Source organism: Pollicipes pollicipes, unplaced genomic scaffold, assembly GCF_011947565.3.
Source record: "Pollicipes pollicipes isolate AB1234 unplaced genomic scaffold, Ppol_2.1 Scaffold_7231;HRSCAF=8579_pilon_pilon_pilon, whole genome shotgun sequence".
Classification (NCBI taxonomy): Eukaryota; Metazoa; Arthropoda; class Thecostraca; order Pollicipedomorpha; family Pollicipedidae; genus Pollicipes; species Pollicipes pollicipes.
Window position 1 is genome coordinate 21853578 of NW_023597034.1, and position 9420 is coordinate 21862997.

General features: G+C 53.2%; 2 protein-coding genes across 2 annotated transcripts; both read right to left on the bottom strand.

The window, feature by feature from the left end:
* Window positions 1-92: 92 nt before the first annotated feature.
* On the bottom strand, window positions 93-4374 carry LOC119109845 (mediator of RNA polymerase II transcription subunit 12). Its single transcript, XM_037233598.1, has 7 exons — window positions 3539-4374; window positions 3195-3493; window positions 2633-3066; window positions 1687-2215; window positions 721-1188; window positions 537-552; window positions 93-105 (listed from the first exon to the last, which is right to left on the bottom strand). Exons 1-7 carry the CDS (start codon window positions 4372-4374, stop codon window positions 93-95), a joined length of 2595 nt encoding a protein of 864 aa, XP_037089493.1.
* Window positions 4375-4376: 2 nt separating this feature from the next.
* LOC119109846 (mediator of RNA polymerase II transcription subunit 12-like) lies at window positions 4377-9189 on the bottom strand. Its single transcript, XM_037233599.1, has 3 exons — window positions 8799-9189; window positions 5115-5216; window positions 4377-4547 (listed from the first exon to the last, which is right to left on the bottom strand). The coding sequence occupies exons 1-3, from the start codon at window positions 8889-8891 to the stop codon at window positions 4377-4379; spliced, it is 366 nt and encodes a 121-aa protein (XP_037089494.1). The 5' UTR covers window positions 8892-9189.
* Window positions 9190-9420: the final 231 nt, after the last annotated feature.

Consider the following 9420-nt stretch of genomic DNA (forward strand, 5'->3'; position numbering starts at 1 on the left):
CGCCGGCCCGACAAAGACGGTCACGGCACGGCGCAGCGCCGGCCCGACAAAGACGGTCACGGCACGGCACAGTGCCGGCCCGACAAAGACGGTCACGGCACGGCACTGCGCCGGCCCGCGCCATGCCACGGTCACGGTCATCGCACGGTGGCGCACGACAGGGTACGGCGGCATGGCAAGCGCTGGAGGTAGATGCGCAAAGTGTGGGACGGCGGCCGGGGCGCCCATGAGTGGGTGTAATGGCGCCACGCGAGAGCCCAGGGACCGGAGGGGCGCAGCGGAGAGCCCGGCGCCCGGGGCCAGAGAGCGGACAGCCTCCCCTGGCGGTCGCGGCCTTCATACGGCTCATACGGCCCGCCAGCCGGGGACGACCCTCGCCGTCCAACACCATGTCCTCAGGACTCATCGATTTCGTGCGAATGCGGGACGTCGCTGATCTGTCGCGGCCACCTCCCAATAACCCCCCCCCCCCCGACGACCGCGGTGCCGGCGCAGCCTCCGACGCCAGCCGGCTGCGGGGCCAACCACCAAACCACCTCAGCGAGAAGGCATCTGAGGCGTCAACCGAGCCAACCCGGCGACGGGGTGCCACTCACCGAGCCACTCCAGCGACGGGGTGCTACTCACCGAGCCACCCCGGCGACGGGGTGCCACTCACGAGCCACTCCGGCGACGGGGTGCCACTCACCGAGCCACCCCGGCGACGGGGGTGCCACTCACCGAGCCACTCGGCGAGAGGGGCGTTGCAGCGGGCGGTGGCCTCGGCCGCCAGTACGGCCAGGTCGCTGAGCCGCTCACTGTCGGCCGTGTTGCACACCTCGATCACCACATTGCAGACGAAGCTGTAGCGGTTGGCGCCGCTTTCGTTGAGCGCGCGCACGGCGGCCGGCTCAATGGGCCGCGTCGGGCACGACACATACTCCGCCATGAAGGCGGCGTTGCGGCTGAAGGAGGAGCCGCTCGGCTTCAGCGATGTGTTGAACAGCTGCTTCAGCTTCAGGTAAGCGTTGCTGAAGCTTTCGAAGCGTGCCTCGTAGTGCTTGGAGCGCAGGAAGCTACAGCTGCTGTACAGATTGACCAGGTGGGCGAGCACGCAGCGCTCGGCCGAGGAGCAGTCCGTGTGGTTGCGCACGTGTTTCACAACCTTGCAGAGACCCTCGAAGATGGCCGCCGTGTGGTCCTGCGACACTGTCGGGCACAGCAGAGGGTCGGTAACTACATCAACGCTGCGGTAAGTCTGTAAGACATGCCAGCCTCGGACGGAGCAAGAGGACGCACAATTTATGTCTGTCGACTCAGCCGCGAATTTCGCTCATCTACTAATTACATCCAAGGTGTAGGTGCAGGTGTAGGTGTAGGTGTAGGTGTAGGTGTAGGTGTAGGTGTAGGTGTAGGTGTAGGTGTAAGTATAGGTGTAGGTGTAGGTGTAAAAGGTGTAGACATTTCAAAAACATCAGACAGAGTACACGTAATCAGACTGCATCGTTCGCTCATAGTAAATATCTTGTTATGATGATGATAACTGGCGTTTTAGGACACGCCGGCCACTAGACATTTTGCGCTGACGCCTGCCAATCAATATCCCATCAGACGCTACTGAGTGTGATGAACCTTGAGCCACTGTGCCCACACCAGCTCCAAGACCCAGCCCAGTCGGCCCGTCCGTAAGCGCTCCCTCCTGCTCACAAATGAGGGTCCTGTGGTAGCGGCGGCAGGCGCCCACGATGTGCAGCGCCAGCGAGGTGGCGTACGTGCCGGCGCGCGCCGAGTTCTTGCTGTGCAGCTGGCCCTCCACGTCCGGCAGCTCGCGCAGCATCTGCTGGCAGCAGTCCAGCAGCTCGCGGATGTTCACCGCCAGCTCCATCAGGTCGAAGAGGAAGGAGACGTGCTCGACCACCGGCAGGTAGCTGGAGTTGCCGGCCGCGAAGGCGCTCAGCATCTCGACCACCTGGAGCGCGCACTGGTGCGTCACCTGGTGCTGATCGTAGAAGGATAGCGCCTGGAAGCGCTGCACCACCGGCTCGAACGGAAACTCGCCGCGGCTCTGGCGTTTTACTTTGCCGCCCTCCGACACGTCGATCGAAAGCTTCTTGCCGAACAGCTTCATGATCTCCTTGTTCATCTTCTTGACGGCGTGGCGCGCCTCATCGCGAGCCTTCTTCACGCCGAAGAGCAGGATGTGCCGCTGCTTGTCGTCGTCGGTGTAGGCATCGTCCTGTCGGGAGCGCTCTCATGTCACAAGACGCGTGGTAAACAGGATCTTGAGCATACCAGCAAAACAGGCCACGAGGTTGCACACCATGACAAATGCAGTTCGAAATGATTGCATCAGCGACCACGGAGTGACATGCCTTTTGCAAGAGTTGTGCTTTGTGCCATGGAACCTTATAACGCCAACACGATGACTTAATTTCTTTCCACGCTTGATAAACAATCTGTTCGCGAAAGACGTGTCAACGGCATTGCTTGCATCGCCTGTAGGTACCCTGCGACTGAAGACAACTGTAGGTGTGCTGCACCAAGTAGTTTCAATCCTCAAATCCACAGGCACATCTCAGCTCGATACAGTCTGGGGTCACCGCGCGCATCAGCCAGTGACATGAGACGTGCGATCCACGGATGCTCTACTCACTTGCGGCAGAGGGAAGTGGGTCGTGTAGATGAGGTGGCGGTTTTGGCGGCGGGCCTCCAGCTTCTCGGTGTGCCCGGTGCCCAGCGAGAAGCCCTCCTTCGGGCTGTCCGGATTGTCCATGTCAGCGTTGGTCGACTTGATGTGCTGCACCAGCTTGTCGAGGTCGTCGTCGATGTCGAGCTTGTCGTCGTCGGCGTCGTGGTGCTCGGAGCGCGTGAAGGCGGCGGCCGACTGGGCCGGACTGGCCGGGTTGGTGCGCAGCTCGCCGCGTGAGATCAGCGCGCGCAGGTACTGGTCGTGCGAGAACACGTCGTGCCGCGTCAGCTCGAGGAACAGCAGCACCAGGCTGGCAAAGGACTGCCGACTGCGACCGCCCAGCCCATGGCGTCGTCCAGCACCGGCGCGCTCGTGTCCAGGAAGCGGAACAGCAGGCTCTGGTAGACGTAGGCCGGATAGGAGCCGGAACAGACCGACTCGCGGTCGTCGCCGTCGCCGTCGGCGGCCGTCAGCTCGGCCTGCCGCTTCTCCAGTAGCATGGCGACGGCCGGCGCGCGGTGCTCGCCCAGCCGCTGCGGCGAGACGGCCCATTCGCAGAGCAGTTGCACCAGCGCGTCGTCCGACGGCCGGCCGTCGGCGCCATCGCGGCCCGCCGGCGGGAACACGCGCGCGTACAGCGTGTCGAAGTTGTTGGTGTCGTCGGTGCGGTGCCACTTGTGCTGGTCGAGCGCGTCGAGCGCAGCCAGCACGCGGCCCACGGTCAGCTCTGTGGACGTCTGCACGGACCAGCGCAGGTCCGAGGCGCGACTCCGCTCCAGCACGTCGTCCTCTACGCGGCGCAGGCGCGTCCGCCACTCGCCGTTGCTGGCGCTCGGCGGCAGCGGCAGGCCGGACGGCAGGCAGGGCAGCAGGTCCAGCGGCGAGCCGCCCAGTGGCGAGCTGCTCAGCGGCGACGACTTGCCGTCTCCCAGGTTGTTCCACACCAGCGCAGTCGGGTTCTTATACAAGATCATCTGCAGGACCGAGCCCAAGCCGTACACGATGCTCTCGTAGAAGTTGCAGTTGACAAGCCTGATGAAGGCAGCCACCAGCGGGTTGCTGTGCACGGGCTGGGCGGGCGGCGGCGGGGCGCCCGCCTCTTGGCCGCCCTGGCCGAACACCGGGCTCTGGCCTCGCCCACCCGACGCGTCCATCTCGGCCACCATCTGATTCAGCTTCTTGCAAGCGTAGTAGGCGAGCTTACGTGCCAGCAGCTCGGAGCGCGTGAACTCGCCGACATACTGCAGCAACAGCGGTACCACCAGCTTCAGCAGGCCGTCGTCGTGCGCGCGCGCGCGGAACACGTCCAGCACCCACTCAAGGAAAGGCTCACGGTCGAGCAGGCCCTGCTCGTACATGACGCCAGCCAGCTGCGTGCCGTACTGCCAGTGGCGGGCAGCCACCTTCTGCTCCTCAGTCGAGCTGCCGCTCATCGCCGGGAAGACGCCCACCTGCGGCGTCCACGAGTAGTGCTCCTCCAGCCGCGTCAGCTGCTCCTTCAGGAAGCGCTCCAGCGTCAGCGTCCACTCCTGCGTCTGGTCGGGCAGCTGGCGCTTCGACTTGTTCTTGGTCTCGGAGATGGCCACGTAATACGCTGAGGACATCTTGATGAGCCAGCAGGCGCGCACCGTCGGTACCGAGTAGTCGCACAGCTTGCTCAGGATCTCGTCCTTCTTGTTGAAGATGGGCACCTTTTTGGCCAACATGGTCACGGCTTGTTACCAACCAGGTCCTTGAGCCAGACCTCGGCCGCCTTGGGCCGTGTCGGTACCGGCCAGTAGTTGTCCCGGTGCGAAATCTGCTGCTTCTTTTTGCCCGTCTCCGGCAGCGTATTGATTTCGTATTTCTTGGAGAGCACGGCGGAGAAGTTCTCCAACATCTGGGGAGGACGACGCCCGCCGTTTAGGTGTCGGACATGAAGCAGCGCGCGAGGATGTTGTCAAGTGGCATTGCAGGCTCGCCTTAAACCTAATAATTATGCCTAGCCTTATGCTATGACGAATCTTACACTAAGTGGAATCCCACTTTATCACACCATTACCAACGCTAGGTGCCATTGTTAGGAGCACTGCGAGTCGACAGTTGTGTGATGCAGCATCCAAAACTAGTGTCTTACTAGCAGCACAGCCATATCATTTTCAATATAACAACTGATCTTGAAGTAAACCAAATAATTTAAAACTAAGATCTAACAACACAGATGCGCACCAACTAATTGATTATAGCAAACATTTGACAAAACTTAATGGAGCTGCAAGTACACATCTGCACTATAGAGCAAAACATGGTGTAATTTGTCGTGTCGAGCACTGATAATTTCAGCTAACAACTGCCTTGTTGATTGGTTCATTGGCAAAGTTGATGGAGCTGCGGCAAAACGTCCACAGCATAAAATATAACGTGGTGTGTTATGCCACGCACGGGACTTCAACTGCACGCTGCTTACCTTGCTGGTGTTGATGTTGAGGCTTTTGGCTGAGCCATATTCATCGGGAGTGATGGGCGATGCATTGAAGCCTTGCTTGACACTGACTGCAGTGAGCTCATCCTGAAAAGTCATGAGAGCTGTTATTGTGCGTGCGTGCGTGCGTGCGTATATATATATATATATATATATATATATATATATATATATATATATATATATATGCCACAGCATTTCAAATTATTTGTAACCCAAAACTGACCTGTGATGTATGAAAAACAGTACACACAGGATCCTCATTTGTCCCACCGCGCTAGCCCTGGCGCCAAATGTTGTATGAGAAGATATTTGTCCAGAGCGCATCGAGCTTGGCTTCTAAGTGTTTAGGGGCAACAATCCCGTGAGAAACAAAAACGTTCTAGCCATTCTGTGTTCGCAAGCTGAGGGAGCCCCTTCTGATCCTTTTCGCAGCCTGACACTACTCAGTGTAGACTGTCGTGTAAGGTCATCGTCGGCGCGACGAAGTCGTCAGGGCCGGGAGCGATCTGCACGTTAGCAGGAACTGGTGCACAGAAGCCGTGTCGCCCAGGCACCGCGACAGTGTAGGGCAAGCAGGCCGCGCCTACAGGGCCACTCGCAGCCAGCACAACGTCCTGATATCCTGTACCAAACTGGTGGCTCGCCCATGGGAGGAAGTTTATTATTTTAGGGGGATACAGCTAAACATTCCTAACACCGCAGAATATCACCATCAGTATCTGGTCGGAAGATAAGACCTTTCGCAGCTCAGCTTTTGAGGTAGAGCTTCACTGACCGACTGGCCAGGTACACCTGTGTGGGTGACGCTCAGTCACATGACCAGCCCACCTCGCTCGTTCAGTTCACTGCGGGCTGCTGCTGACCCCAGCAAGTCAGGCGGCCCACCTGCCCCAACCACTGCCGGCCGATGCTGACCCCAGGTAGTCACCTCTGGTCTGCACAGCTGGGTGGTCCCCACATGCTGATGCTGTGCTCTGTGGCTGGTCGCGGTATGACCTCAAACATGCGAGGAAGGGGGGTCACGCTCATATGTTGGGTTGGTCCACGCACACCAGCCTTGATCTGGGATGTCTGGACACTGCTGACACTGTCACTCATTTGTAGACCTCCCATTTCACCCATATGTGGATCCCAGATACCGCTCCAAATACATCAGCTCCTATGCAGAGACAACAACCTGGTACATGTATTTGATAGCTCTTTCAATGTGCTTCATTTCCCATGCACCTGAATACTTTTTGACATGCGCCTGGCTTTCCCGTCAGATACCGTTTACCCGGATGGGGTGGGGTCAATTTGACTTTGTTGAGATCTCATGCACCAGGAGAGCTAGAGACACAAAATACATAGGATGTGTTGGCATGCACATCGATCACCAGTCAAAATGTGAGATTTCTAGGTCATGACCTTTGCATCAAACACAGTCAAACAAGGTCAAACTCCACATTAGTCTCCCTGGTGCCCCTGAACCTAGACACCAGTTCCAAGAAAATGTTCAAATGCTCATTAAAGGCCACTGACCTTGTTTGACCCTTTGAAGGTCACAGCAGCCAAATTCATACAGACTGCTTTGAGTTTTGCATTTTAATAATCTACAAAGATCGTGCTAGGTAGTGTGCTCATGAAAAACAAAATGTTTACCTGGGTCATTCTAGGTCAGGTCCGTGACCTATTCTGACCTTTAATAAGCCCATAGCAGATGCATAATGTGATGCTTGTTATCAATCAATTCAAAATGATCACCAAATACTATCCCATACTGGGAGCCCTGCAGTAACATAACAGGTTGGTTTTGGCCTTTGTCTGACCTTCATACCCGGGTCAGGGTATGCATTGCTACCTCATGTTAAAAAAGAGCATTGTACATCAATCGTCGTTTTTAGGGCAGAACATATGGTAACTAATCGTAAAACAGGTCATCTAAACTCTTACCTTGGAACTTCAATAACTACGACAGCGAACATCCGAGCGCCGCAAACACGCAGCAACCGCGACCCCGGCACCATTGTTACGCATGATCACAACATTACTGCGTGATCACAGCATTACTGCATGATCACAACATTGCTGCGCATCAAGAACCATAAAAATGTACGAGGCCAAGGTAAAAAGAATTCAATAAAATATGTTTCTTGCGCATCCAGGCAGCCTTCCATACTGTTTGTAGATTGGTCGACATGGTGGGGAAATATGACGTTTTTGGGTGGGAATGAAAAGCAAAATGAGAATATGGCAGCTAAACAAAACTTCTTAATATGGTACACATATATGGCATGGAAGATAGATGCCAATGGGACACTGGATTAAAGGGATAGGGTGGGGGGTTAGGTTAGGTTAGGTTAGGTTAGGTTAGGTTAGGTTAGGTTAGGTTAGGTTAGGTTAGGTCAGGTCAGGTTAGATTGTGTAAGGTTAGGTTAGGTTGTTAGGGTAGACTAGGCTAGGCTAGGCTAGGTTAAGTTAGGCTAGGTTAGGCTAGGTTAGGCTAGGCTAGGTTAGGTTAGAATAGGTTAGGTTAGGTTAGGTTGGGTTAGGCTAGTTTAGGCTATGTTCTGGACTATTCTGGCCTGTCCATTTCATAAACATACCTAGACACAATAAAAACCATTTTTCATTGCATTATTATTGTTACCTTGGCCCCTACATTTTTCATAGTTCTTGATGAGCAGAAATATTGTAATTACACAATGGCAACACAGAAACAGTGCTGGGGAGTCGAGGCAGTGGGGTGCGTGCGGCTCTCCTGGGCTCGCTATCGTAGTTAATAAAATTTGAAAGTAGGAGTATGAATCTACCTGTTTTATGATTATTTACTATATGTTCTGCCTTAAATATGACAAATGATGTACAATGCTTTTCTAACATTAGGTACCAATGTATAACTGCACTGAAGCTTTGTCTTATACTTCAATGTTGCATCACATTGTAGTTTCCTAGAAATTGACTTTGCTGAGTCTATGGCCTGACTTTGACCTGCTGAAGGTCAGCAAACTTACAAGGTATATCAAAATTTTGATACCAAATAATCTGATTTTCAATTGCCTAAAGCTATGTAAAATTTTGACCTGCTGTGCCATGCTGTTTAGAAATCATTCTGGAAAAATGTGAGATGTTTATTATGCCATCCCTCCCAACATCATGTTAGGATGCAATTGAGGAAATAACTATTTCCCCACAGTGTAACTGGTCAGAGGGATTCAAGCAGCCTCCTTAAACGTTCCGATCATGTGTGTTACAAACGGCCTCCAAACTGTGTTTATACAGCATCTGTCTTTTGTATGCTACAAATTTATCTTGCAATAAAAAGTCCTCCCTCTCCCCCTCCCCCTCCCCCTCACTTCATAACAAACAGCACTGCTTGTTATGCACAAACAAGAAACATTTCCTAATCCTTAACATTGCAATAATGAAAATATGGGTTTCCTGGTGCATTTTGTACTTATTGACCCAAACTAGCTAGAACAAACAAGCTGTTATTATCTGACTGGTTGACTGACCAATGGTAAAGACTTATCATCTGTGAAAGCCAGCACCCAGAAAACAGCCTAATCCATAATGCCTCTGCAGCCTCCTTTTAAAGAATATTTTGAAAATCATGGGTTAAGGCTATGGAGCTATTCTTTCCCTCTTGTCTTCCATAACATTTCAAACCCATCATTCAGGTCTCACCTCTTTTTGCTTTGGCTCTTGGGGATACACATCAGGCGGTCCGAGTCTCGACTTGCGCAGCGGCTTGTCTTCACAATTGATAACAAATGCCATCTGATGTTTTCTATTTTATACTAAGTAGTACGCTTTCCAAGGCTCAATACATTGCCCGTCCGTGGGCACAAACATAACGGTAAACGTGATGTCAAAGTCCGTCAAAAAATCATTTTTGCCGCAACAGGTTTCCAGGTTGATCACCAGCAAGCCTCTTTATCAAATGCTAATCACATTCTTCCATTTTCTTGACTGACAGACCACCCAATCGCCGACCATAAAAACTGTCAATGAGTTGTTTCGCATACAGATCTCTAAAGCTTGCTCACGATTAAGTGTGCTCTGTATGTGCGCCACTTAGACGGTCATTGTCAGCTGTTGTCAAGGTTTTTACCATTCCTATATTGACCCTATTTTGATGACGTTTCATTAATAAGTTGAAGATTATTACAGAAGAAATAGATGGTTTTAGGTAGAAATATTTATATAAAGCTAGATAAAACTTAAAATAACGTCTATGTTGTACAGTTTTTTACATAATGTTCTTTTTATGTAAATAAATATTAATACGCCAAAAATATCATTGTAG